This window comes from Penicillium canariense (assembly GCF_028826845.1).
Source record: "Penicillium canariense strain IBT 26290 chromosome Unknown utg000001l_segment0_segment0, whole genome shotgun sequence".
In the NCBI taxonomy this organism is placed as follows: Eukaryota; Fungi; Ascomycota; class Eurotiomycetes; order Eurotiales; family Aspergillaceae; genus Penicillium; species Penicillium canariense.
Genome location: NW_026622728.1, coordinates 8,360,223 through 8,386,830, shown reverse-complemented (window position 1 = coordinate 8,386,830; position 26,608 = coordinate 8,360,223). Strand labels below are relative to the sequence as shown.

At 52.3% G+C, this 26,608-nt stretch overlaps 12 protein-coding genes across 12 annotated transcripts; 11 read left to right on the top strand and 1 right to left on the bottom strand.

Moving 5' to 3' along the window:
• Positions 1–70: 70 nt before the first annotated feature.
• On the top strand, positions 71–2,576 carry aguA (alpha-glucuronidase; the record flags this gene model as incomplete). Its single annotated transcript, XM_056685026.1, has 3 exons — positions 71–454; positions 499–2,377; positions 2,461–2,576. 3 exons carry the CDS (start codon positions 71–73, stop codon positions 2,574–2,576), a joined length of 2,379 nt encoding a protein of 792 aa, XP_056548632.1.
• A 1,804-nt stretch (positions 2,577–4,380) lies between these two features.
• On the top strand, positions 4,381–6,102 carry N7482_002900 (SAP domain protein; the record flags this gene model as incomplete). The annotated part of the gene is made up of 1 exon (XM_056685025.1): positions 4,381–6,102. One exon carries the CDS (start codon positions 4,381–4,383, stop codon positions 6,100–6,102), a length of 1,722 nt encoding a protein of 573 aa, XP_056548631.1.
• A 512-nt stretch (positions 6,103–6,614) lies between these two features.
• On the top strand, positions 6,615–8,436 carry N7482_002899 (OSTA/TMEM184 family protein; the record flags this gene model as incomplete). Its single annotated transcript, XM_056685024.1, has 5 exons — positions 6,615–6,657; positions 6,733–6,883; positions 6,953–7,274; positions 7,335–7,460; positions 7,519–8,436. The coding sequence occupies 5 exons, from the start codon at positions 6,615–6,617 to the stop codon at positions 8,434–8,436; spliced, it is 1,560 nt and encodes a 519-aa protein (XP_056548630.1).
• Positions 8,437–9,010: 574 nt separating this feature from the next.
• Positions 9,011–10,330, bottom strand: N7482_002898 (COP9 signalosome complex subunit 6; the record flags this gene model as incomplete). Its single annotated transcript, XM_056685023.1, has 3 exons — positions 9,011–9,462; positions 9,512–9,988; positions 10,060–10,330. The coding sequence occupies 3 exons, from the start codon at positions 10,328–10,330 to the stop codon at positions 9,011–9,013; spliced, it is 1,200 nt and encodes a 399-aa protein (XP_056548629.1).
• Positions 10,331–10,527: 197 nt separating this feature from the next.
• N7482_002897 (uncharacterized protein) lies at positions 10,528–12,480 on the top strand (the record flags this gene model as incomplete). Its single annotated transcript, XM_056685022.1, has 1 exon — positions 10,528–12,480. The coding sequence occupies one exon, from the start codon at positions 10,528–10,530 to the stop codon at positions 12,478–12,480; it is 1,953 nt and encodes a 650-aa protein (XP_056548628.1).
• A 485-nt stretch (positions 12,481–12,965) lies between these two features.
• N7482_002896 (DNA-directed RNA polymerase III subunit C31) lies at positions 12,966–13,887 on the top strand (the record flags this gene model as incomplete). Its single annotated transcript, XM_056685021.1, has 3 exons — positions 12,966–13,073; positions 13,177–13,429; positions 13,502–13,887. 3 exons carry the CDS (start codon positions 12,966–12,968, stop codon positions 13,885–13,887), a joined length of 747 nt encoding a protein of 248 aa, XP_056548627.1.
• Positions 13,888–14,283: 396 nt separating this feature from the next.
• Positions 14,284–16,424, top strand: tah18 (NAPDH-dependent diflavin reductase; the record flags this gene model as incomplete). The annotated part of the gene is made up of 4 exons (XM_056685020.1): positions 14,284–14,436; positions 14,523–14,698; positions 14,770–14,868; positions 14,918–16,424. The coding sequence occupies 4 exons, from the start codon at positions 14,284–14,286 to the stop codon at positions 16,422–16,424; spliced, it is 1,935 nt and encodes a 644-aa protein (XP_056548626.1).
• A 480-nt stretch (positions 16,425–16,904) lies between these two features.
• On the top strand, positions 16,905–17,911 carry N7482_002894 (electron transfer flavoprotein subunit beta/FixA family protein; the record flags this gene model as incomplete). The annotated part of the gene is made up of 3 exons (XM_056685019.1): positions 16,905–16,958; positions 17,106–17,754; positions 17,829–17,911. 3 exons carry the CDS (start codon positions 16,905–16,907, stop codon positions 17,909–17,911), a joined length of 786 nt encoding a protein of 261 aa, XP_056548625.1.
• Positions 17,912–20,080: 2,169 nt separating this feature from the next.
• Positions 20,081–20,956, top strand: N7482_002893 (lipid-binding SYLF domain-containing protein; the record flags this gene model as incomplete). Its single annotated transcript, XM_056685018.1, has 1 exon — positions 20,081–20,956. The coding sequence occupies one exon, from the start codon at positions 20,081–20,083 to the stop codon at positions 20,954–20,956; it is 876 nt and encodes a 291-aa protein (XP_056548624.1).
• Positions 20,957–20,988: 32 nt separating this feature from the next.
• Positions 20,989–22,271, top strand: N7482_002892 (uncharacterized protein; the record flags this gene model as incomplete). Its single annotated transcript, XM_056685017.1, has 2 exons — positions 20,989–21,557; positions 21,662–22,271. The coding sequence occupies 2 exons, from the start codon at positions 20,989–20,991 to the stop codon at positions 22,269–22,271; spliced, it is 1,179 nt and encodes a 392-aa protein (XP_056548623.1).
• Positions 22,272–23,247: 976 nt separating this feature from the next.
• Positions 23,248–23,706, top strand: N7482_002891 (uncharacterized protein; the record flags this gene model as incomplete). The annotated part of the gene is made up of 1 exon (XM_056685016.1): positions 23,248–23,706. One exon carries the CDS (start codon positions 23,248–23,250, stop codon positions 23,704–23,706), a length of 459 nt encoding a protein of 152 aa, XP_056548622.1.
• Positions 23,707–25,002: 1,296 nt separating this feature from the next.
• Positions 25,003–26,262, top strand: N7482_002890 (Major facilitator superfamily domain general substrate transporter; the record flags this gene model as incomplete). The annotated part of the gene is made up of 1 exon (XM_056685015.1): positions 25,003–26,262. One exon carries the CDS (start codon positions 25,003–25,005, stop codon positions 26,260–26,262), a length of 1,260 nt encoding a protein of 419 aa, XP_056548621.1.
• Between the last annotated feature and the right edge of the window lie 346 nt (positions 26,263–26,608).

The window sequence follows — 26,608 nt, the reverse complement described above, 5'->3', positions numbered from 1 at the left end:
CCCAAGAATCTGCTGATCTTGGAGTCGTCCCCCAGTACCCAGTGTCCTTGCCTGCTATCTCGGCGCCATTATGAGAGCCCTCTTCTTCCTAGCCTCTCTAGGCTTTGCAGCCGCTGAGGATGGCTTGGATGGCTGGTTACGTTATGCTTCACTGCCGTGTTCTGGTCAATGCCAATCCAAGCTCCCTGCTAATATTGTCGTGTTCAATGCCACCGAGACGAGCCCCGTGTACGTTGCAGGGTCAGAGAGACAGGCGGGGATCCAGAGTATCTATGGGATTCAGCCTCACATCAGCCACAATCAATGTAAATCATCCTCGTCTGCAATCGTCGTCGGCACCGTTCACCAATATCGCAAGACTTGTGGTTCGCGCGACGTTCCGGAGTTGGAAGAAGACGGTTTCTGGCTCAGCACTGAGGCAAATCGGATTTATATCCTGGGACAAATGAACGTGGTACGCTCTATGGTGCTTTCGAGTACCTGTCAATGCTGGCACAGGGTAACTTCTCGGAAGTCTCCTACTCCACGAACCCCTCGGCGCCGATTCGCTGGGTGAACCAGTGGGATAATATAGACGGGCGAATCGAGCGAGGTTACGGCGGTCCCTCAATCTTCTTCAAGGATGGAGCAATCATCTCCGATCTGACGAGAGTCAGGCAATATGCCCGTCTGCTCTCCTCGATTCGGATCAATGCCGTGGTGGTCAACAATCTCAACGCCAACGCCACCTTGCTCACTCCTGCAAACCTCAAGGGACTGGGCCGGATTGCCGATACTTTCAGGCCGTATGGTGTGCAAGTTGGCATTTCGCTCAATTTTGCATCCCCCGAGGATCTGGGCGGTCTTAGCACTTTTGATCCACTCGACTCCTCCGTCATTAGCTGGTGGTCCAACATTACCAAGCATGTGTACCAACATGTCCCAGATATGGCAGGCTACTTGGTCAAGGCAGACTCAGAAGGACAGCCGGGTCCTCAGACATACAGTCGCACATTGTCCCAAGGAGCAAACCTCTTCGGCAAGGCACTACAGCCGTACGGAGGCATTGTCATGTTCCGTGCCTTCGTGTACAACCAGCTCAATGAGTCGGTTTGGACGGCGGACCGTGCGAACGCTGCGGTCAACTTTTTCAAAGATCTGGATGGCGAGTTTGACGAGAATGTAGTAGTGCAAATCAAATACGGACCTATCGATTTCCAGGTCCGGGAGCCGGCATCGCCCTTGTTTGCAAATCTCTTCAATACGAGTACTGCTATTGAGCTGGAAGTCACCCAGGAGTATCTTGGCCAACAGTCGCATCTTCTTTATTTGCCTCCACTCTGGAAGACTATCTTGGATTTTGACCTGCGGGTGGATGGCAAACCTTCCCTTGTCCGAGATGTTGTTACCGGGAAACGCTTCAATCGAAAGTTAGGTGGTTCGGCCGCTGTTGTCAATGTCGGCACTAATACAACCTGGCTGGGAAGCCATCTCTCTATGTCGAACCTCTATGCCTATGGTCGCCTTGCATGGAACCCTGCAGATGACGCCCAGGCAATGCTGCAGGACTGGATTCGTTTGACCTTTGGTCTGGATCGCACGGTGCTCAGTACTATAACGAAGATGTCCATGGACTCATGGCCCGCATATGAGGCCTATAGTGGAAATCTTGGGATCCAAACATTGACCGACATTCTGTACACCCATTACGGGCCCAATCCAGCCTCCCAGGACAACAATGGATGGGGCCAGTGGACCCGTGCAGACCATACAGGCATCGGAATGGATCGCACTGTGAGCAAAGGTACCGGATTCGCAGGCCAGTATCCAAGCGAGATTGCCGCGATGTATGAAAACATCGATACTACTCCAGACAATCTTCTGCTGTGGTTCCATCATGTCGAATATATGCACAGCCTGCACTCTGGGAAATCCGTTATTCAGCACTTTTACGATGCGCACTACAGCGGCGCGGAGACTGTGCAGACGTTCCTTTCACAGTGGGAATCTCTGAAGGGCAAAATCGACGACGAACGATACGAACACGTCCTGCGTCGCCTGGAGTATCAAGCCGGTCATTCAATTGTTTGGAGAGACGCAATAAATAATTTCTACTACAATCTCTCAGGCATTCCTGATACGGCCAAACGCGTCGGCCATCATCCGTGGCGCATTGAGGCAGAGAGCATGCAGTTGGAGGGATACAAGGCGTATACTATCAATCCCTTTGAGACTGCCTCTGGCTCTGTGGCTATTGTCACTGCTGCGAATGATACCATGGGCACGGCTACCACTCAAATCAAGTTTCCCTCCGGAACATATGATCTCGCAGTGAATCACTACGATATTGACGGCGGGCAGTCTCACTGGCAGGCATATTTGAATGACAAGCAGATTGGTGAGTGGGTGGGAAATAGTGAGGATGTCTTTAGCCACACGCCATCCATCTATCTGGATGGACACTCCGCTATTCGAATCAAGTTCCGGGGGTCAAAGTTAACAAGGGTGATGCATTAAAGATCGTCGGCAAGCCTGATGGAGTTGAGCCAGCCCCGCTGGACTATGTTGCCTTCCTTCCCGATGGGGTGGTGGATTGAAGAGCCTTTTTATCCACGAATTGATATGAAATTATGTTTCCGCCCAAATTTGCGGTCACCTGAGATCCATTGTCTTTCCAAACTCGCTCCCTGACGCCCCATCACTCCCCGCGTAGCATACATAGACTGCAGCTGCCCTATATAAGTGGATCTCCTTTCTGTCCACCTTTCCTTTTCTGTTACACCCGTGGGTTGCCGTCTTCAGGGGGGGTGAGCTGCCCAGCTAAGAGTGTAGAGAGCCTAAAAGATCATTGGGAGGACCGATATGGGCGGTAGCGGCTTTTGGCTGGCTCCTATACTCTCTTATCAAATGATGTAATTCACTACCGAACAGGGCACACTACCAAGTGGCGCACTCCACCAGATAACGCGCACCTACGCTCACTCATATTCTTTAACCACCAACCATGCCACCCAAACGCACTAGATCCTCTCAAAAATCAGCCGGTCGAGAGGGCAGAATCTTATCGCTATCGACACTATTCAAAACAATAAGATCGCGTTTATTCGCCAGGATGTAGCACTATTTAGTATATCAGACCCTACCCTACGCCGTCGACGCGCCGGCTAGCTATGTCGCGATAAGACACGCTCAAGTAGCTATAAATTAACCCAGTTCGAAGAGGACTCGCTAGTCAAATAGTATTTATCTATAGATTCGGGTGGAGTAGCGCCTAGGCCTGCTTCCATTTGAGAAACAACTAATATCCTTTTAGTAGCGTGTGGCCCTGCACCCTCGCCTATCTTTACTGTCAATTGGGCAACAAAATCCGTTAACCACTACTTAGACATCCGTGCGCGCTTTTTAAGAAAACATAATTATCAACATACCTAAAACCAAGACCTAAAGACCTTACAAGATTAGTTTACCACTATTTAACTTATAATCGGTAAGCGGTAGACAACGGCAGCATCCTCAATATCCATGGATATCCGCATATGCTCCGCAAATTGTGGATATAGTAGAGCTTCTAATATCAATCCTCAATTTTGCGGATATAGTATGCCACCTAGTATCCTTAGAAATTTGAGGGTATCTAATAGACATTAAACAAGACAAAGATACCAAAATTATTACCTATTCAAGTTTTTATTTTGGATTTGAAGAGATTCAGATGTATAAAACGACAAAAAGTTTATGTGATATACTAAAACTAGATATCTAAGCGAGAGTTATGCTAGTGCGAATATCAAATTATCCTCAAATCCTCGTGAGAATCCATGGATATCCTCAATTTGTGGACATGGCATTGAACCTAATATCCAATGGAGAGGATATGCCGCAGTCTAATTATAGCCGGGATAATATGCAATCCTCAAGCATCACACGCATTTTCCGAGTTATAAACACTTGTCACATGCTAATTTCAACGACCACATCTATCTTTAACTTACATGAGGAACCTGGTGATACATCGATATTCTAAGTCTAGGGACCGCAGGAATAGAAGTTTGATTCTAACTCAGCGAGCGAAGTAAACGACAAAAGGGAATACGAGTCACCTATCGGATCATCATTGATATAGACCTGAAGTCAGAGCCCATTAATGCTAGTAAGTTCAAAGAAAGAAAAATTACAATACTAGGATCTATCTCTCAATTGCATATCGGAATAGGTCTCCTGCTCATTCGCGCCAGCAAGTAGAGTTGGGCGGCTAAAATCGCAGGGATCGCACTAGGCCATATCCGGCTAGCTCCCTACATCATCGAGGCGCATTCCGGCGTCCCCAGATTCAATCCCTGCACTGTTTCCACTCATCGCCTTCACACTCACACTTTTCTCAGCAATCAATGTTCCGGCAGGATGGCTGATTACTCGTCATGGAAGGTCGCAGACCTGAAGGCGGAGCTCAAAACCCGGGGTATTCCTCAGACTGGTCTCCGTCTCAAGCAGCAGTTTATCGACAAGCTAGCCGAGGAAGACGCCAAAGCGCAAACCGAGGACGCGACCGCAGCGCCCGTCGAGGAGGTTTTAGAGACCGACGCCCAGCCGGAAGCCGCTCCTGAAATCCCTTCTCGGACTGAGGAGCTGCAGCACGAGCTGCAGCAACCGGAAGAGCCTCAAACACATGTGGCACAAGAGCAACCACTGCCCGAGCCCCAAACGAACACAGGCGAGGTGCACGATGAAGAGAAAACTACAGAGGTCAAGGATACACATCAAGAAGGGCAAGGAGCTGGCACTGCCCGGGCGCTTATTTCGGAGAAAGGCGCAGAACAGGCTGCTCCGTCTGAGGTGATCGCAGTGGCAGCAGAACGAGTTGAGCAGGCTCCTGGAGATGCAGGCGAGCATGCTCCGTTGGAAACTGCAGCGACCACCGAGATCGCACCCACCTCAGCCCCCCAAACATCGGAAGCAAATACAGAGCTGTCAACTCCTCTTCCTCTCGAAGAAGCCCTGGAAGATAAGCGGAAGCGGAAGCGTCGCAGTCAGAGCCCCGTCCCTACCTCCGAGGCGATCGCGCAAAAGAAGGCTCGAGCGAAGGAGGAGAGCCCCCAGTCGACATTGAGAGACGACATACCTGCTGGAGCAGCAATCAAGGATTTTGCCCAAGAGGGGAATAAAGAACCCGCGGTACCAGCTAAACAGGATGCACGGTTCCGGGGCCTGTTTGCTGCAGAAGCAGTGCCTCCTCAGCCATCTTCTCCAGTCAAGGATGTGACAATGGACGACGCGAACATGGAACCTGCCCTCCATCCTGCTACCTGTTCACTCTACATTGACGGCCTTATGCGCCCTTTACAGCCCAATGGGCTTCGCAACCACCTCATCAGTCTGGCATCTACACCCGGGGAAACATCGGCCCCCGACTTGGTCAAGGAATTTTACCTTGATCCCATTAAGACACACTGTTTCGTCAGTTTCGGCGACATTGCGGCAGCTTCACGGGTCCGATCTGCTCTCCACGGGACGGTATGGCCGAACGAGCGTAACCGGAAGAATCTTTGGGCAGACTTTATCCCCGACGAGCACGTTCAAGAATGGATCCGCACCGAGGAGGCGGCACGGGACCGGTCTGGTCCTCCGGTCCGCTTTGAAGTCCAGTACGAATCGAACGATGGTCGAACTACTGCCATCTTAGCGGAGGCAGGATCAAACTCGCGCTCCGGTGCGGCCAAACCGCGCGAGCCTGGCTTCAATCGAACACCGCCATTGGGCCCTCGTGGCAGTGTTGCTCAGGCAGATCGCCGCCCTTCCAACGCTCCACCCGCTCCTCCTTCGCGACCGGGCCAAGGGTTCAAGCCTTTAGATGACCTATTTGAATCAACCACCACGAAGCCCAAGCTCTACTATCTTCGTGTTCCTCGACAGGTGGCGGACAAACGCCTGGACCAGTTCGACGAGTTAATCCGCAAAGGTCAGGTCCCGCGCCGCGGCGGGGACGAGATGCGCCGGATCACATTTGAAGACGAGGACTATTTCGTGGACGGTGGCCCGGAGTATGGCCCCCGAGCTCTGAATCGTCGTGGCGGCGGACGAGGAGGTGGACGAGGTCGCGGACGAGGCGGGGATCGTCGATGGTGATGGATGGGTGATGCCTCCTATGCAAGAAACAGTGAAAAAAAATCTCCAGGGAAGCCTAAAGGCTCCTCTGCGATCAATAGGGAAGTCCCCGATCGAATGTGCCGATCATGTACCATAACTGTAATGTACAACAAGAACCACAAATATCAAGCAAGTTGGAAGGGCCGAAACAGGAAGCGCCAGGAACGGGCTGAGCCAGGAACGGGCTGAGCCAAGGAGACAAAAATAGACAAGCCTTCGCAAGCCTCGGCGATCCTTTCTTGCCAGCTTTCCTCCCCCAAAAAGATCGCAGATCGGCCGCAACGTGGCTTGCAGCGTCTGATCCAATTTGCGTTGTGCAGCCACAGCCACGGACCTTCTCTCATTTTCTTCCCCCCGCCGGTCGCATTGTTGACGGAGGCTGCGCGCTCCCCAGGAGAATCGGATAAGATAAACGGGGCGAAATTAGCACCCGCCTCCGCCTTCTTCCCCTTTCAACCCTCACTTTCGACGACCATCGCACACCAGCCAGAATGGTCTGGACAGTGTGTAATTCTACCGAGGAGCATCAGAAAAGTGCGCATTTCCTTCTCGCTCGTTTCTTCTTTCTTGCGCCTGATTTACAACGCAACTAACTCGCGCCCCAAACAGTTGTGGAGGACGACCTTTGGGATGGCGGCATCACATTTCACGAACTTAGTCTGATCGTGGGCGGCGTCTGCGCCGTGCTAGCATGCGCCGTCTCGATATTCCTGATTATGGGCCATGCCATGCACTACAGCAAACCAATCGAGCAACGACAGTGAGTGGAGCGGGAGTGAATGGTTCCCGAATGTACCGCGCGGGCGATGAGACAGACATCGGCTAACAGACTTTTCCCCCACGCCAGCATTATTCGTATCCTGTTCATGGTTCCCGTATACTCAGTCGTCGCATGGCTCAGCATTCTCTTTTACAATGATTCGGTATATTTCGAGGTCATCGGCAACTCCTACGAAGCTTTCTGTATCGCCGCGTTCTTCTCCCTCATGTGCCACTACATCGCCCCTGACCTACACAGCCAAAAGGACTACTTTCGTGGGATTCAACCCAAGGCATGGCTCTGGCCACTGAGTTGGTTCCAGAAATGGAAGTGCTGTTGTGGACATCGCGGGGCGTGGCGGAATCCGCGCAGCGGCTTGACATGGTTCAATGTAAGATAGTCGCGGGACGGAGTGGTTCTTGGAGTGAAAGCTGAGGCGCTATTTTTCTAGGTCATCTGGGCTGGTGTCTTTCAATACTGCGTGATTCGAGTAGTGATGACCATCGTTGCCGTCGTTACGCAAGCCACCGGTAGATATTGTGAAGAGTCGATGAGCCCGGCTTTTGCGCATATCTGGGTATGTTCACTACTCGACCTCTTACTAAAATTGACACTAATGTCTCCTTGGTGTTCAGATCATCATCATCGAGTCTATCAGCGTCTCAATAGCCATGTACTGCTTGATCCAGTTCTACTACCAGGTCAACAAAGACATCAAAGAGCACGGCCCTTTCCTGAAGATCCTGTCTATCAAATTGGTCATTTTCTTGTCTTTCTGGCAATCGACATTCATTAGCGTGCTGTTTTCACTAGGCGCTGTCAGTGAGACAAAGAAGATCGCCCAGGCTGACCTGAAGTACGGTCTCCCCGAGCTGTTGATCAACATCGAAATGTTCATATTCTCCGTCCTGCACCTGTGGGCTTTCCCCTGGAAGCACTACTCTCTCAAGAATGAGGGCGCCGAGGTCACCGACTTCTATGGCAACGGCAAAGCATCATATGAAGGTGGGCGCTGGGGTTTCCAGGCCCTAGTTGATGCTATGAACCCGCTTGATTTACTAAAAGCTATTGGTCGTAGCTTCCGCTGGCTAGCTGTCGGCCGCAAAACCCGAATGCAGGACCCTAGCTACCAGCCTCATACCGAGACCATCGGCTTGGAGACTCCAGAGTCTGAGATTACCACCAACGGTACAGCCTACGGAGGTGCCGGCACCGCCGTGTCTGGTGGCCGGACAGCCCGTTACGGCGCAGATGAAGAAGGCGCGGACCTCCTTTCTCATGCCCAGCCGAACCCGTCCACCTCGACTGTGGACACCTCGCCATGGGAAGATGGCAATGATGACTATCTGCATGGGCCATCAGGTCGCTACTATGGACACCAGGGCTCTTCGCCTTATGACAACATGGAGCACCAGAATACCGCATACCAACCCCATGGGCAAGCGGCGCAGTCGTACCCCGTGGATGGCCCCCTTCGGGAACAGGTTCCAATCCCTATGCCCGACCCATATCAACCTCCGCCACCATACCCTGAGAGTCATCACCATCCATGATTCTATAGCCATGATTCAGTTATGACCCTTTGCGTATGATGGTTGAGTCTTTTGCTTCTGCGCCCGCAGCAGCGTGTTATGATCGGGATGGCTGGTCTCCTTTCTTCCCTACTGATGGTACCCACGAGTAGCAATTGGCCGGGCATTTTAGCATGATTTCTTTTTACTTTTGTTCTTTTCCAATGCCGTTGTTCCAACGTGAATACCCAATTTTTTCTTTTTTTGGCTGGCATTTTTTTCTTTCTTCTGATGTCATGCTCCCCTTTTCTTTCGGGTGCTTTGCATCTGTCTTCCGGCATACCCAGTGATGCTTATTGTATAGTACACCTTTTCATGAATGCAGGAGCCTTTTCATGTCTGAAATTACCTTCGTCAATTAGCTACCAACAGAAAGCTTTACTATGTTGGATCGATTGGAGGAAATTTGATAAATTCGTTATCTCGTCTAGGTATGTTGTGGAAAAATGCCGTAAAAAGCAAGCAGTCAGAATCCAAGCCTGGCACCTATGGTGACATTATCATGCGATGAGTTCATGGACCGCATCATAGAATTGCTGAGAAACTGGGTTGCGCCTCAAGAATACATCCCACCTGCCTCTGCACCGTGAGGAACAGCGGCATGGGCAAAGAGCTCGTCCTCAAAGGTTCTCGCCGCGAGGCTGGGGTTCTTGCGCGCGCTTGCAGTTTGACGCGCAGACTGTACAGTTGCCGACTTACGACCCAGCTCGCGCATAGCGTTGACACTTTCGCCCATTTGACCGAGCAGGGAGACCAGCATGACGTCGTTATTTTGGGAGAGGACTTCTGTGGAGAAAGTACTTTGTTCGTGAGGAGAGAGGATGGAGAGGTGCGAAATGAGGGAGTTGATATTGCGGAGAATGGGATGGGACAGCTTTACGGTGCTTGGGTCGTCCTTGGCGGTCCTTGATTCAGAGGCGGAGATGCTGGAGACGTAGGATTTGATGAGCGAGATGCGGGATTCAAGGGTGCGGATGGCGTTAATGCGGGTGTTCAGGTTTGCGATCACTGCGATTGAAGTTAGATCGGATATTAGCGGGACAGAAATGAAACATACGCTCTTCTTCCTCCTGCGTTAGCTCAGCCTGCGAGCTCTTCTGTTCCTTCTCTGCGGCCTTCTGGCCCGTTGCTGCGCTGGTCCCTTGTGAAGTAATCTCGCTCCGAGATGCAGTTACAGCAGTCTGAGCGATGGTATCAACACCGATCATCTCAGCCTCCTCAGTCTCCACGGAATATGGCAGCTCGCGGAACCGGATGTTCAGCACCGGCTCCGCGCCGTCTATTTGCATGTCCTTGGCCGCTTCGGCCACATTTTCACCTTCAAGCACACTCTCGTAGATTGTCAATGGGAGCTTGGCGCCGTGTATTCGCGATTGAACCTGCGAGGGGTGGAATGCGAGGAAGACGGCCGACTCGTTGTGGTCTTGGAGGATCTGACTGTGGATGGGGAGGTGCGAGGCGTCAGGTCCGGATGTTGGTGCAGCTGACCACCATCCCACCAGATCGAGAGAGGGGACTTTGTGTACATCCTTGACTGTAATGTGGTCAGTATAGCGAGTTCCTTTTGAAGGTTGAACGTTGGTATGAGGGCTTCAATGTACATACACTGTTTCAATCGCTCCTCGAACCATGCTGAAGGGAGAAGTACCTCGCCGTTATCTGCGGTTGTGACCGGGCATTCAAAAACATGCTCCAGTGATATTTCCCGTCCATTCTGTTGGCCCAACAGAGCCCCAATAATTGGACCCTGCTGCTGCCGTGCTGCATGGCGGGTGATATGGTCGGAGATGGTGAGAAGCACCAGTGGGTGAAGCTGAATGTGGAGACCCGAGTCCGAAGACTTTTGGGAGACGAGAGAAGGCGCAGAATCCATCATTGCAGTTTCTCTAACAAAGGTGGATGATGTGCGGAGGTGAAGGTAGCGGAGGTGATGCGGTCATGTTTGGTTTGTTTGGGCGGGGCGTGCCTGAGGCGGCGCCGATAACGTTAGCTTATCCTAGTTCGCATCTCCCCGCCTGTTGGTTTTCTACCGCGCTCGATCTCCTCGAAGTGCTTCACTTACTCCCCGCCGCCATGGCTATCCCTTCTACTTTCGATGCGGTGAAAGCGCATCTTGCCAAGGTCCAGGAGGATCCCTCCACGCCCCTGGATATCTCCCTCATTGCCCGGCTGAAGCTGCAGCTCATCGATAGTATCGATCCTGCTGTCCCCGCGACGCTCTTATCGCAGATATCGGCTCTTTTGCCTGTCCTCCAAGAGGATCCCACACCTCTTACCACACTTGCAACCGCCGCCTGTGCCTCTTTTAGCTTCACTGATATCCGCTCCGTCGAACCGTCCATTAACCTCGTCGTTGGCTTCAAGGCCCCTTCAGAACCGATCAACCTCCTTGCACTTTCACTACTGGCCAAGGCCGGGCAGACATCTAGCGATGCTGCAATAGTCGCTGGAGATTCGGGGCTGGTCGCCTCTTTGGTTGAATTATGGCTTTCAACTTCCTCAACGGCAGTCGCGCAGGCTGCAGTCGATGCTCTGTGGGCTTTGTTGGAGGTGGACTTGGCCAGCCCTCTCGAACAAGGAGAATATGACCATACAGGCGATGATGGACGGGCAGGCCAAGGCCTCATGTGGAGGAGGGTCTTCACAGATAAGGATGTTTATGGGCTGTTGTTTGGACTATGCAGTTTGAGTGGCGATGCGCCGGGAGACTTGTCCAAGCGTGAGAGGACCGTCGCACAAGGCAGGCTGATGGGGTTCCTGGTGAAGGCTGGCCACTTACGCTGGGATATTATCTCGAAGTCCCAGGTCTCCGATGTGGAGGCGAAGTATCAAAGCACCAGTCTTCTTCATTTCGCAGCAAGCCAGATGGTTGACCTGAGCGACGTGTTGATGCACATGTCTCTTCTAAGCTTCCTCCGTGACTTACTCGAAATTGATGCTCCAGGTTTGGTGGCTCGTAGCTCTGTGCAGTCAGCGTCGACCTTTTCTTCCCCTGCACTGGACTTCCTCATTGCAGAGGAGCTGCACTCCAAAGTGCTGGAATACTATCTCGATGAATCGAAGCTTGATCCGGTGGATCTAATCTATCTCTCCGGCCCTGTCATGGCTTATGTTTCAAAGTATGCCGAGTTATATCCCAACCACCTTCTCCAAAGCCCCTGGACTCTCCTCGATGGAATTATCGCGCGCATTACAAGAGCTCTCACCATTCCTTCCGTACAATGGGCGCATGGCGAAGTTCCCACTGGACATATGGCTGTCTTGGCCTCACTCCCCCGGGTGCTGCTCATTGAGGCTGGAAAGCATGGCTCAAATCCCATGTTGGCTATCCCCACCAGTCCTCCAAATGGAGAGGCATTTGGTGTTCTTGGAAAGATTTGCCATGGGCCAGCTCGGACTGAGATGCCCGATTCAATGGATCTCAACACATCAGGCCAGACCCCAACCGACTGGTATCAGGAAGCTGCTGCTGCTCGCATGTTGTACTTCCTATACCTCAACAACAACCCCGGGTTCTGGACGGACGTTGTTGCCGCTGCCGATATTTTGGTAATGAAAGACGTTGCTTTGTCTGCGATCGCCGTTATGCAAGCTATCGTCATGGCCAACTGGCAACCGTTGCCCCCGGCATCACATGTTACCAACGCATCCTCCCGATTTCAACTTCCGTCCGAAGAAGGACTGGCACAACTCTCACCCGCGTCGAGCGGTCTGCTCCCTATCTCTGGTCCTTGGGCAGTTCTTACTCCCCCGGCTCTGACTACATTGCTGCCATATCTTTTTAAACGGCCGCGATCCTATGCAGAGTTTGTGGGTGGCGGTGCTGGAGACTCTCAAAGTGCCGTCTGGAAGGTAGCTACAGCAAAACATGAGGTTCTCGTTGCATTGCATAACCGATTACGAGAAATCGGGGGTCAGATGGAAGGCTTCGAGGATATCTTGCGAACCCTGCAGCAACGAGTGAATGAGGGCCCCCTGGGTCCCGTCCAGTCGGGTGCTGCCCTGGTGGAGACTGCGGATCTGTGATGACTTTCACGAAATTAATTACAATAACAAAATCAAGTGTATCATTTCTTCTAGATTATCATGTCTCAATTGGCAATAGTTGTAGCTGAATCCAAACACAGCTGCCATATTCCGTCCGCTACACGGATAAACCTCGAATATCGAAATCACAGAATCGAGATACGTGATTTTCCTCCGAAAAGACTGATGTAAACCCGACCGCAGAATACCACTTCTGGATCATCCATTCATAGCTGTCTGCAAGAACCCGTTGATCTGCATTCTTATCTTAGCGCGGGGAAAGCAGTCAACTAGTCAACTGTAGGGCTGGATAGTGCCCTAATTCCCCGATCGGTCAGGCGGGCGGTGAGAATGAGGAAACGGTATTTTTCTGGCGCGGAACTCGTACCTTTCGTTCCGCAGTATTCATCTATCATGGCGCTGTGAAGCTCAAAGGATATTCTATAACTGCAGTCTTATATTGCGCCTTAATATTTGTGTCGGCCATGTCGCGCTTTGGAGCGAAGAAGGGCAATCGCGCTCCTGGCGCCGAATTCACTTGGGATGCTGACCCCGGCGGCGTGCCCGACACAGCGCCTACTCCCTTATATCCCGTACGCCCTTTGCTCCCCTCTCTCCTTCTTTGCTTCAATGTTCTCCCTTGTCATCCGCTGCAGCTACTTCGACATGAATTCTCACAGCCATTTCTACCATCAGGCATATGTTGTCCCGCTTGCGCGAAAGCTATCCCCAACAGAGCAAAGTGCGGTCAACCACTACCGGCACCTCCGCGAACGGTTCCATGAAGGACCCTACTACTCTGTCCTTGATACTTCTTCTTCCTCGGCTAAGAAGGGCAGTGTGGCACGCGCCAACTTTGATCCTTTCCATGGCATGCCCTCTTATTCCGGACGCTACCAAAAGAAGAGAAGAACACTGCCGAAGGTCGCCAACATTGGTCGGGAATATGGTAAGTGTTGGGCACTAGTAACTTTCTGTTTCCCTTTCCCCGTTCATTCGCTGATCGCCTTTCTTACTTCAGAAACGCGATTCTTTCCCCGCGAACTCTGGCAGATCATCATGCCCAACTTCCGTCCCAATGCGTCGATCGACGGCTACCCCACCCAGATGGCGACGACTGGAATGAAACGTGGATTTGAAGACGACGAGGATGAAGAGGATGAGGCCGCAAAGCGACGCGCCACTGGCGGAGATGAAGAGGAAGGCGAGGCGGATGTCGACGAAGGCGAATTGCTCGACGGAGATGAAGATCCAGAGGAGGAGATCGTGGATGACGATTTCGAAGATGACGAGGACGAATTGGGTGGTGATTACAATGCCGAACAATACTTTGACGGTGGTGACGATGAATTCGGCGACGATGGCTTTGCCGACGGTGGGGGCGGCGGCGACGAGGATACCTACTGAGGCGCGAACTCGAGATACCCTTCCATTATTTGTTACTTCTTTCTTCTCGTGCCTCTTTTACTTTGATGATATACTTCTGAGCGTTGTGGTCTAGTGGATATCAAATCCAATCTGATCTGCATTAGACAGCCCCATGGTTGTCCAGGCGTTTTTGGTCCATTCAATGTGTCTCGAATATTTCAATATCAATGCCTAGCGGCTATCCGATCAACATGCTTTCTAGTAGTTCCTGCGAATGCTGAAATCCATCAAGATATACGTGCTGTACTCCACGGCGACAGGACGTTCGCTTGGATGACGTCAGCCAGCGAGATCGGACACCCCGCGGCCAAATTTGGGAAATTTAAAATGCCTAGAAGCACGCAGCAGAAGTGCCCATCAACTCCTCAGCCCAGCATGAATACGCAGGGTACCGACCGGACAAGGTCTGCGCTCATTCTCTATGGCACTGAGACCGGCAACGCGCAGGAGGTGGCCGAGGAATTGGGTGCCTTGACAGAGCGCCTGCGTTTCGCGACGCATGTTTCCGAGCTGAATCAGTCGCAACCGGTAAGTACAATTGGCCTGTTCCTGGTGTTGTTTTTCTATCCTGCCTTAATTTCTGGGGCACAGGCTGACCCTTGTGACCTCTACAGGATGCCCTTTCCTCGTATACACTCATCATCTTCGTTGTTTCCACAACCGGGCAAGGCGATCTACCGGCTAATGCGCGGACGTTCTGGAAGTCGCTACTGCGCAAAAAGCTTCCGCCGACATACTTGAATGGTGTCAATTTTGCAACATTTGGATTAGGAGATAGTTCATACCCGAAGTATGTTTCTAATGCGGAAATGAATGCATCTGGTCTCCACAGCGAAGAAATTGAAGGCTCATGACAAGCAGGTTCAATTGGGCAGCACGGAAGCTCTACAAGCGATTGCTACAGCTAGGAGCAAATGATATTTACCCGACAGGTGAAGCAGATCAACAACATCCTGAAGGGTGAGTATTCGCACCCATCCGTCCCCTGCTGTTGGATTGGTTCTCATAGGTTTCGATGTCGCAGGCTCGAGGGCACCTTTATACCATGGATGACAGACTTCCGGAAGCACTTGATGGATAGGCATCCTCTGGCCCCTGGTCAACACCCTATTCCCGACGATGTTCAGCTCCCGCCAAAGTGGATTTTGCAACACGACGGTGAAAGTCAACCCCTAGTTTCTGAACACGAGACACGCGCAAGCAATCCCACTGACGCAGATGAATATCCTGGCTTGACGCATCTGGATCACGATCTTCGCTCTCTGCCAGATACTCTGACTGCGACATTGGTTGAAAATCGCCGTGTCACTCCACGAAATCATTGGCAGGATGTCCGTCGAATCACTATCATCGTGCCGGAATCCGTCTCCTATGTACCCGGCGACATGATCGCCATCACCCCCAAAACATCTCCACAGGATGTTCAAACTCTTATTAACCTGATGGGCTGGAGCGAGCAGGCAGATAAACCGATTGCTCTTGTTCCAACGGGCGACATTCTTGCTCCGTCTCCCATACCTGGACTGGAGTCCTATCCGAACCTGACCCTGCGCTCCCTGCTCATAGACTATCTCGACGTGAAAGCGATTCCTCGTCGATCTTTCTTTTCCACTATTGCCCATTATACAGATGATACCATGCACAAAGAGCGACTTCTAGAGTTCACAAACCCTGAATATCTCGATGAATTGTGGGACTACACAACTCGGCCACGACGCAGTATTCTCGAGGTACTGCACGAGTTCGATTCAGTCAAGATTCCCTGGCAGCATGCCGTCTCTGTCCTCCCCGTCATTCGAGCACGACAGTTCAGCATTGCTAGTGGCGGGGAGCGCAAGCGGACTGCCGATGGAGCGACACAGTTTGAGCTCCTCATCGCCATTGTGAAGTACCAAACGGTCATCAAAAGGATCCGCGAAGGCGTTTGTACCAAGTACCTCTCCATACTACGACCGGGGAGTACACTCCGAGTTCAATTGCAACCTGGTGGACTCAACTCATCAGTTCCGCAGCTGACTGCCTCAACGGTGCTCATCGGGCCGGGCACTGGAATCGCACCACTCCGCTCCATGCTTTGGGAGAAGGCTGCGCTGGTTCAGGCCTTCCGCGAGCAAAACCCAGACGTTGAGCCCCCAATCGGGCCCACAGTCCTACTGTATGGTGGTCGCAACCGCACCGCAGATTTCTTTTTCGAAGAAGAATGGGAGCATCTGCGTAAACTCATCCCTTTACAGGTGCTCACCGCGTTCTCACGCGACCAACAACAAAAGGTCTACGTGCAGGATACGATTCGTCAGAACTTGAAGCTTTTCTTCCGTCTTCTCCATGACATGCAAGGCTCGGTGTACATCTGTGGCTCATCCGGACGGATGCCACAGGCTGTGCGCGAGGCGCTTATTGAGGCGTTCGCGCAAGGCGGGGCGCCAACAACCGGCCGGCCGTATACTCGGGCACAGGCAGAGGAGTACTTGATTGGCATGGAAAAGAGTGGAAGGTACAAGCAGGAGACCTGGTAGCCTTCTGGTATTGGAATCAACTGAAACCATTAAAAATGATTTCACAACCATTCTTCCATGAAATTAAACGTAGAGTCGATTGGCACAAGGCACACCGCGACCAGCTCTCGTACCCTCGGTGATCATCACATCGCCTGTAGGGAAATACTTAAGGGTCATAACTATAAATCGTTGCAACAGTGGCCAAGTCATTCCGCTCGGTAATGACCGCAGAGTAGAGCACATCTTCCAAATATCCGCCAGCCCTAGCGCATCCCCCGCCCTTGCCAGAGACCGTGGGGTGTGCTTAACCTCGGCTGCGGCGGTCATGCCAGAAGGGCTACACTCGGGCCGTGTCGGCGTTTTCGAGGGCTTGGCATTCCATCACCGCAGTCAACTCTTTCCACCGACCTTCTCCAACTCCAACTCTGGGCTCCTCCTCCCAACGTACCGCGGAATTGGAATTTCTTGCTCTGTTATACGTTCTAGAGCAAGTGCATCATGGCTAGCGGCTTGCGGATTCTGGTGCCCATCAAGCGGGTGATCGACTATGCGGTCGGGACCACCCTCCCCCCTCCTCCAAGCAGCGTGCGAGCAACCGGTGATCGGAAACTCGCACTAGCATGCTCCAGATTGACCAATCTACCCTCCGATTCTCTTTGATATCACGAGACTGACATCGACATTGTTTGGAAATCACAGGTCAAGCCCCGCGTCAACAAGGCGCAGACCGGCGTTGAAACAGTCGGCTTCAAGCACTCTCTGAACCCATTCGACGAGCTCTCGATCGAGGAAGCCGTGCGGCTGCGCGAGCGCAAGGGCCCGCTCAAGGTGGAAAACATCCTGGCCCTGTCCGCCGGTGGCCCCAAGACCCCCGATGTCCTGCGCACCGCCATGGCTATGGGCGCCGACCGGGCTTTCCACATCGATATCCCCGAGGCCGGCGATGGCGGCCCCGAGCAGCTCACTATCGCCAAGATGCTGAAGGGCGTTGTTGAGAAGGAGAACATCAACCTCGTGCTCCTGGGCAAGCAGGCGATTGACGGTGACCAGGGCCAGACCGGCCAGATGCTGGCGGGTCTGCTGGGGTGGCCGCAGGCTACCCAGGCCAGCAAGGTTGAAGTCAAGGATGAGGCTGGTACGGTCGAGATCACCCACGAGGTGGATGGGGGTGTCGAGACTCTTCGCGCCAAGCTGCCCATGATCATCACCACCGATCTGCGGTTGAACCAGCCCCGCTACGCTAGTCTGCCCAACATCATGAAGGCGAAAAAGAAGTCTCTGGAGAAGAAGACCCTGGCCGATTTTGGCGTCGAGGATACCCGTCGGTTGAAGACTATCAAGGTCACCGGTATGTTGGAACTCATCAACCCCGTATTTTGTTTGTTACCGGAGGCTAACGTGTTTCTTTTTTCCACCTTACAGAGCCTCCAGCCCGCCAGGGTGGCGGCAAGGTTGAGGATGTCGATGGGCTCGTCTCCAAGCTGAAGGAGCTTGGTGCGCTGTAGGCGCGATAATGGTGGATGTGGTTGCCTTGTTTTCTTTGTCCCCTGTGTTTCTATACCAACCAACGGTCCATCTACACTTGGATTTTGTTTTATATCATCACTCTGATGCTCTCTCATGACCATATTGGCTGGCGCGGCATGTCTACGTGCATTGGGCCGTGTCGTCCCCTGAATCAAAATAGCTCTTCAAAGGCATAGACAATTTTCACTGCATCTGCATTTGCTACATTTGCTCGCAGGTATAACTAGAAAGGTTACAGTCTCCGTGCGACTAAAGGTGAGAAAGAATGGGGCCGTGCCGCAGCTGCGTCACTAGTGGACGGCTTAGAACCGCGTTAACGGAGGCTCTTTCTGGCCTCTGATTTACCGTCTCACTATGAAGTGATCCAGCGAACAATGGCCTCCTACCCTCATACAACAACACACCCTCCAGGCATACTAAAATGACAAGATACATTTGGTCTATTTGACCTCGTTCGGACAATTGTCGTTGTTCGGCGCAATTCCTCCTCCCTCAATCGGAGCGAGGAACATGCGGTGTCCTATGACATGAGCCTGAAATACGCCTACTCTTCGTCTGGCACCTACTACTCTTACAAGCAGGTATTTACCACGAGGTGATTGAGTGTGAGATTTCCTATTGGCCTTGGCGAGTTCATTCGGATGGTATATCCGAATGGCGATCCCTCGCTCCGCGGCAAATCAGGCCTTGGCGGTTCGATCGGTCCGACCACCAGTCCCGATGATCTTTATGGAGATGAAGAAAAGCAGTGCTCTGACATCTATCCCCATAGGGGAATATACGGTCACAAACAAGAACGGCCCACAAGATATAGCGGACGTTCTCCAGAGCCTTGCTCGCACCTTCGAACGTCGATCCGAATGCTTACATAAGTGGGATAGTCACAGGATGAGCAGTGAATAGAGGATATTCCCGGGCCCGTCCTGCAAGGCCGCTGCCATGTTGCGTGTGCGTGAAGAAGCAAGCATTATCAAGCAGATCGAGCGGGAACTAGCTTCCAATCGTCCCTGTCGTTCCGGTTCGTGTCTGGGCCGGAGGAGCGAAATCGTACCTGTGCCAGACATGGCTTAGAAAGCCCTGGATCGCCGGGGCCAGAGTGGGGTATTCTGATCTATCACAGAAGCCGGCCTAGCTGCGCTACACCCTTTCGACGGGCATATTGAAGTGATGCGGGCGGATGCAGTTGGGCCAAATCCAATCGCCGAGCTTGCGGTCGGAAATATAACAATTCATTGTGCTGGGGCACGAGAGTCGCAGTGCCGATCAGCCGACGAGTCGATGATGACGTCCCTCCACGCGTTTCCGTGGGCCCAACAGGCTCGAGAGTTCGTCGCTGGTGAATCTGGCCAGCCTGCGAGCCACGGCGCCACTCGGCATACTAATCCCACTCCTAGCCATACTCCGCGGCTAGCTGAGTTCCGTCTGACCCGACGGCGCAGAAAAAACTGTCATAGGTGAAACCTGTGGCCGACGAAGTTGATAAGTTGGCCCTGGTGCCTGGTCTTCCGGCTTCGACGACTCTTCTTTCCTTCCCCCGCTCCTCCGGCCATCACAGGCTTCCCTTTTATCCCTCTTGCCGACTTGGGGCTATCCTGTACATACTCCTGCGACATCACAGATTCCCCGATCCCTCAGATTCGCGCCAGTCGCCCACTGTTGTGGTAAGCCTTTCTTTCACTGTTCTGGGCACATTCCGGCTGGACCGCCCGTTGAGTCGCCGCCGCCACCACTCGTCTGGAAGGGAAAACGACCCGGCTGGCTGAGGCAATCAAATACTTTGGCGATCGCAGTTGGTCAAGTAGATGGATCTTGACTCTCATCGATCAGTTTCTTTCTTATAATCGCGGGACCAGTCTGAAGCGACCTGTCGCATTCCTCCCCGCACGCATTCTCTAGTGGCGACCCTGCAGATCCCGCCGGAATCCTCCAAATCCCAAAGCAGCCGCGCTCCCCCGGATCGCTGGCTGTCCATTCCGGATCGTTTTAAGAAGCATTCTCCGCTTCCCAAACTGCTGTTCGCAGCGCAACTGCCGCGTGTCAGATAGTGTTTCGCTTATAGATTGCGCCTGCCTCTTTGCTCCTCTCTCTCCCTCTCTCTCTATTTTGCGCCATTCTATCGACATTCACACATCCCTTCAGCGCCCATCATGTCTGCGTGGGAAAAGACAAAGCGCTATTCGAAGAAGGGCTTCGACAAAGCATGGGATACGGTCGACAAACTGGGCCCCCCCGTCAATCGCTTGTCGAATAAATTAGGCGCCGAAGCCTTCTGGCCGATGCAAATTGATAAAGAGAGCGACAAAGCCGCCCGCATCCTGCGCAGTTTCTGCAAGGATGGCTTCTATGCCCCCGAATCCGAATCAACGACAGATGAGAATGGCAAGATTAATCGGCCCAAGGGCAAGCAACGGGTGATCAAGAAAATCCCCGCGAAGGTCATCAAAAATGCCAAGGGCCTTGCCATCTTTACCACGATGAGAACCGGTCTCTGGGTCAGTGGCTCGGGAGGCAGTGGCGTGCTGCTGGCTCGGATTCCCGAAACGGGTGAATGGAGTCCGCCCTCCGGCATCATGCTTCACACGGCCGGTATTGGGTTTCTGGCGGGAGTGGACATCTATGATTGCGTCGTGGTGATCAACACGTACAAGGCGCTCGATGCATTCAAGAAGGTGCGCTGCACCCTCGGCGGCGAAGTCAGTGCCACAGCTGGTCCGGTGGGGATGGGTGGCGTTCTCGAATCGGAAGTCCATAAACGTCAGTCCCCGATTTGGACCTATATGAAGAGCAAGGGTCTCTATGCTGGTATTGCCGTGGATGGAACCATTATTATTGAGCGAACCGACGAGAACGAGAAGTTTTACGGTGAACGCATCTCGGTGACCGATATTTTGGCAGGAAAGGCTCGCCATCCCCCGGACTCGATCCAGACGCTTCTCCAGACCATCAAAGCGGCTCAGGGCGACGTGGACGTGGATGAGAGCTTGGTTCCACCCCCGGAGAAACCCCCGGTGATCTGGACGTGACAGGTCCCGACCACGCCTTCGGTGTGCCGGACATGGATGATCCAGATCCTTACGGAGTGAAAGCGTTGGAGGCCGAGGGCATGTTCATTCGGGAGGCCGGCTCGAAGGTGAGGCCAAGTCATGATGCTTTTGAATTCCGGCCCAACCCGAGCAGCCCGGTGTATGCGACGTTCTCCCGACGCAGCCTTGACAGCTCGCCGCGGAACAGCTGGCGGGCCAGCGGGCAGAGCTACGCGAGCGTCGATCGTGGCACACAAACAAATGACGCGCCGCTAACTGCGCTCACATCAGTAAGCCGCGCTTCCTCCCAGAGCACGAATGGATCCGCCGGTGGGTCTACTCCGAACACGTGGGAGGAGGAGGATGGATCTCGCTGGGACACGGTGCCGATCCATGGTGGAGAGGGGAAGGTGGAGGGTATCAAAGAAGAGGGGGAGGAAGAGGAGAATGCCAAGGATCGGAATGGACATGCCAAAGCGGAGAGGAACCCTGCTATTGAATCCGACGACGACATTGAAGTGCACGAGGTTATCACCAACGCGACTCCGACGAAACAGGAAAGCCCGGAGGACCAGGCAGATGCGGCCGACTCACGGCGCCTGTCGCCCACCTTCACCCGTGCGAAGCTTGTCACCATCAACAAGCGCGCGACCCCCCGGCTCTGCCTCCTCGGCACCCTCGACACACCTGGGGCTCCGGATCCAGCCGCGATTCAACTTCTCCTACCGCCCTCTCACACACTAGCCGCAGCACCGAGCAAACTGACGCGGTCCCCGAGGCGATCGAGTCTACTGACCAGCCTGCGGAGTCTGCTGGACTCCTTCCAACCGTCAAGACACTCCAGACCAACACTGCCGTCCCCGCTGTTGTGGATGAGGTGGATGTCAATGAGTCGGACACCGAAGTGCCCGCTGACAAGGACGAGTTCCTCTCAGCTCGCGGTGACAACGAGGACGATGCGGAGCCGAACACATTGGCCGAAGACGTCTCCGTCCTGCAGGCACTGGACACCCAGACGGGTTTCAAAGAGTCAGTCGCGGAGGCTGAGGACTCGAAGGCCGACTCCAACGCAGGCAAGCAAGAAGTTAAGGGTGCCGAGGACGTGCTGAGCCAGCTGGAGGAGAAGTTCCCCTCCCCGCAGGTCGAATCTCCTACTGAAAAGCTGGACATCGGCCAGTCCCTCCACCAGCTGCCCTCCAGCAACAATTTGGAAGCGCCCGAGGCCGAGGCGGAGTCATCCGACGATACGATCGAAATGCCTGCTGAGCAAAAGCTCCACACACCTGACATCAGCCCCAAGACGCAGGAGGCATAAGTGCCGTCCACTTTTTGGGCCCTGCTTATGATGTCCTGCATGGATTACGATTTCTATATCTTCTTTTCCCTGTACCTATTGTCATGATACCTCGTCTATACGTGTTCGGCTAGCTTCGGAGTTAGAGATACCATGGTTTTTTTATTTGGATCGACTATCCTTTTGGGTTACACCCCGCACTGTAAGTGCCTCGCCACCAGGGACTGGGGGTGTGTAGGTGTGTATTGAGACGAAAGGGGTGGGGTGGGTTCATCAGCGCATTTCTAGCGTGTCTGCATTTGAGCGGGGTGGAGGGTCTTGGAGATCTTCTCATTGTCTTTTCATTGGGTTCGATTTGTCCCGCGCCTCTTCATATACTCGTTCCTTCTCATATATACCGGACAAAGTCCCTTGGTGCTCCCCGTCCGTTCGAGTGCTCACCCTCTCGCCGCCTTTGCTCACTAAATAGCATTGAGCACGCCCCTGATCAACCTGAGCTGGTCAGTGATCATCACGTAGTTAAACTGATTTACTCTCAGACCCTGGACCAGAGTGTAGTGCTTCCGCTTACGCCGCCCACCCCAAACCACATAGTAAATGCAAAAAATTAAAATTATTTCTCAACAATAATATCTCCTTTAATTAAGACATTAGAATAGCGCATTTGAAATCCATGGGCTTCTCATGCATTAGTATATCCTAGGGGACTCGGTTTTAGTAACAATATATATTTTAAACTTAGTTATCTAATATTACATTAAAATTTATAGTAACACAGACAAATCTTATTTGAACAAGCTTCAGTTTTAAACATGTTGTTCTTAACCATTACCTATAAGTGTATATAGACAAATTATCAAGTTGACAAGTCGCCTGGCTGTTGAGACGGTTCCAACTCGGTTGCTAGGTAGGTTTGTAATCTCATTTGATCTAAACAACAAATTCGCTCAAGTGCTGCAATGATCTAGATCTGCTAGGCAACTTTGCCCCTGCGGTCATGGAGGATTCCTCTTTTGAAGGCGCAACAACAGCTACCCTCCGCGAGCATTTCAACCAATGGGCTGCGACTGCCAAGCACCAAGAACAAAATGTTCCACCGGGTCAAAAGCATCATACCCGGTCAGGTCGGTATCGGTACTTCTTGATGGTGGACCAGGAGGCCGTGGAATCAGTGCTAAACGAGCCAAAACTGGACTTCAGTAAGTCAGCGTTTTTTCGTCTAGTTGATGGCCAATGGGAACCAGAGGTGTTAGATGATGAAGAGTTGGAGGCACTAAGCAGGCCTCCGGAGGAATTTGAGCCTCTCGAGGGATGTACTCTAGAGGACGTTGGTTGGATGAAGATACCTTTCCGGGACAGTGAGTTCACCGGTTTCGTGTGGTTTCAATGTGATACCAATGGCTGGGATATGTTCTATATCCGTCCTCCCGAGATGCATTCCCCAACTAGTTTCTGATTCATCGAAAGTGCAAAATTAAGAATCGAAAACATGGTTGAAATAGAATGGTTCCCGGAAAGATATAAAAGTACATGATATCTGACCCATCTCATCTGAACAGTCTAATCCCTCTCCTCCACCTTGCCTGATCCGGTTTAGGGGTATTTCCAGGCTGTATAAGCCGGCGATCTGTATTTGGGAGTATACTAAATCTGCCGGGTAGTTAATTTGCGCTGACTAGGGACAAAGCGCACGGTCAGAACCATGATCTCGATTTTTGATGACTACCTCCACAATGGCATTCTGTTACCGATCTCAATGCCAAAATGCAACTCGGCGATAGGTAATCACTAGATAGATTACTCCAAACCTTATCAATTCCATCTGCTGCATGTTCAGCCAGCTCTACCAGTGTCCCTTTCGGAGATGACTGGATCTGGTCGATCCCCGTGCTCAGCCCCGTACGATGTGGGCCTTGGCTAAGCTCCACAAGTCGGTCGGCCCACTTACGCCACGCGCCAGACCTCATGTTTCTTAGTTTCTTGTCGCTCGCAGCGAGATAACGCTCGATGACAAGGATTATATCACACCATCCACTATCGCTCAAATTATCGAATGCAGCATGGGACAATTACAAATGCACCCGATTACTAATTGCTCACTTCTAACAAAGCAGGCTATGGGAGAATATGTAGTCAATTTTCTCCACGAGGGAGAAATTCGAGTTGCCACCCGTCGATTAAATTTCATGATACCCAAGAAATGTCGTTACCATCAGAGGGTGCAGCACCAAATACGAAAGAATATTCCGAGGAGGTATCTTTGGATGATCGGCAAACTCGGTCTCAGTCCCATTGTCAACCACAATCTCAATCCCAATCTGAATGCGACTGGACGGAGAAAAAAGCTGGATCAGACCTGACAGCACCGAGCGATCCTGAAGCGGCACAACAGAGCCGCAAGAAAAAGCCTCTGTCATTCTTTCTCGCATTTTTAGCTCTGCTTTTAATGGTCTTCTTGGTGTCCTTGGATGCCACCACCTTGGCCGTTGCAATTCCTGTAATTCCGACACTGCCTTTAGTTCCAGACGACCATTCCGCTCATCTACTTCTTTTCTCTAAATAGGTCATCACTAGCGATCTTTCGGGAACGACTTTAACCGCATTTTGGGCCAACATCTCCTTTACGGTAGCAGTCGTGGTCATTCAGCCTATTTATACCAGTTTCTCGGACATATTTGGCCGTAAGATTCCACTTTACGCGGCTTTTGTGCTCTTTGGTATTGGATCTATCGTCTTTTCCGTTCCAAACAGCATGGCAGTCCTGATTATAGGACGTGTGCTACAAGGGCTGGGCGGGGGCGGACTCGACGTCCTGAGTGAAGTCATTGTCGCCGACATAACGACTTTGCAAGAGAGGGCTATGTATTTCGGACTACTATCCCTTCCAATGGCCGCAGGATGCATCGCGGGTCCCATTCTCGGGGCAGTTTTCAGTGAGTATGTTACGTGGCGATGGATCGGCTGGATTAATCTGCCTGTGATTGGCGTTGCCCTCTTTCTGGCTATCTCCTTCATGCGCCTGAAACCCATTGACCAGTCCCTCCGCGCCCAGCTTAGCCGTATAGATTGGCTTGGAATGCTTGTGTTTACAGCCGGTTGTATTCTTTTCGCCCTCCCACTCAGTTGGGCAGGGAACATGTACCCTTGGAGCTCCTGGCGAACGGTAGTTCCGCTGGTCATTGGCGCGTTGATCTTAGTGGGATTTGCCTTTTACGAGGCTTATCCGACTGACGCGGTGTTCCCCTACCGTATCTTCCACTCGCGAACGGCACAAATGACCCTACTTGGAAGCTTCATCCATGGCTTCGTGCTTTACACTCTTCTGCAATATCTTCCACTGTTTTTCCAAGCCGTCTATCTTGAAACACCGTTCCAATCCTCCATCTCGATTCTACCATTCTGCTGTGTGGTCTTCGTCTTTACAGGAACTGCCGCTTTCGCCGTTGATTTCTTCCGGAGATACAGATGGGAAATTTGGACTGGATGGGTATTCCTCGCCGTTGGCTGTGGTATCTTCTCACTGTGGGACCGATCCTCCTCCCTAGCCATAACTGCTAGTTTCCAGGTGATTGCAGGAATTGGCATTGGCACAATATTCAGCGTGCCTCCAATTCCGATGCAAGCCAGTGCTCCGCCAGAAGACCAGGGTCTTGCAATGGGAATAATGGTCGCATTCCGGCTATTTGGTGCTCTTATTGGTCTTGCAATTAGTGCCACTACATTCAGTAGCGTTTTCACCAACAGGATTGACGGTATCGCACTGCCCGCTTCGGTGGCATTTTTGAAAAATCCCAGTGAAGCCGTGGGCTTTATTCCCTATCTACGAACAGTCGACGTCTCCCCTGCTGTGCGGGACCTCATTCGAGATGCATACAAGGACGCCATGCAGACAATCTGGTATGAACTGGCCGCATTTGGAACTTTGGGCTTTTTGAGCTCTCTATTCGTGGAAGAATTGACTATGGAGACGGAGGAACTGGGTCGGCAACATTTTGAGGATGCGTCAGACTGAATGGTCTGTCAAGCGATATATGATCCAGGGGGGTGATTAACGGCTGATGTGCAGAGGGTGCATACATTGCAATCATGATGTATCCTATCATTCCAAATCAGATCTGAATGGGTACCCATTCTTGAACCAATTTGTCCTGGGGACAGTGCGCTGCCCCGCTTTCCCCACTAATAGTAAGCGCATTGAAGAAGCACCACAGAAGTCAATGTCCAATCTTGCCACTAAAGCGCTTCAACACGAGGTAGATTTAAGCGAGCACTTGGTAAATCTAGCCTGTTCTATCTTCGCAAAGAGCCAATCAGTCGAGTGCTGACCAGATCTTGGCGAAGGCCGAAGTGACATTAGC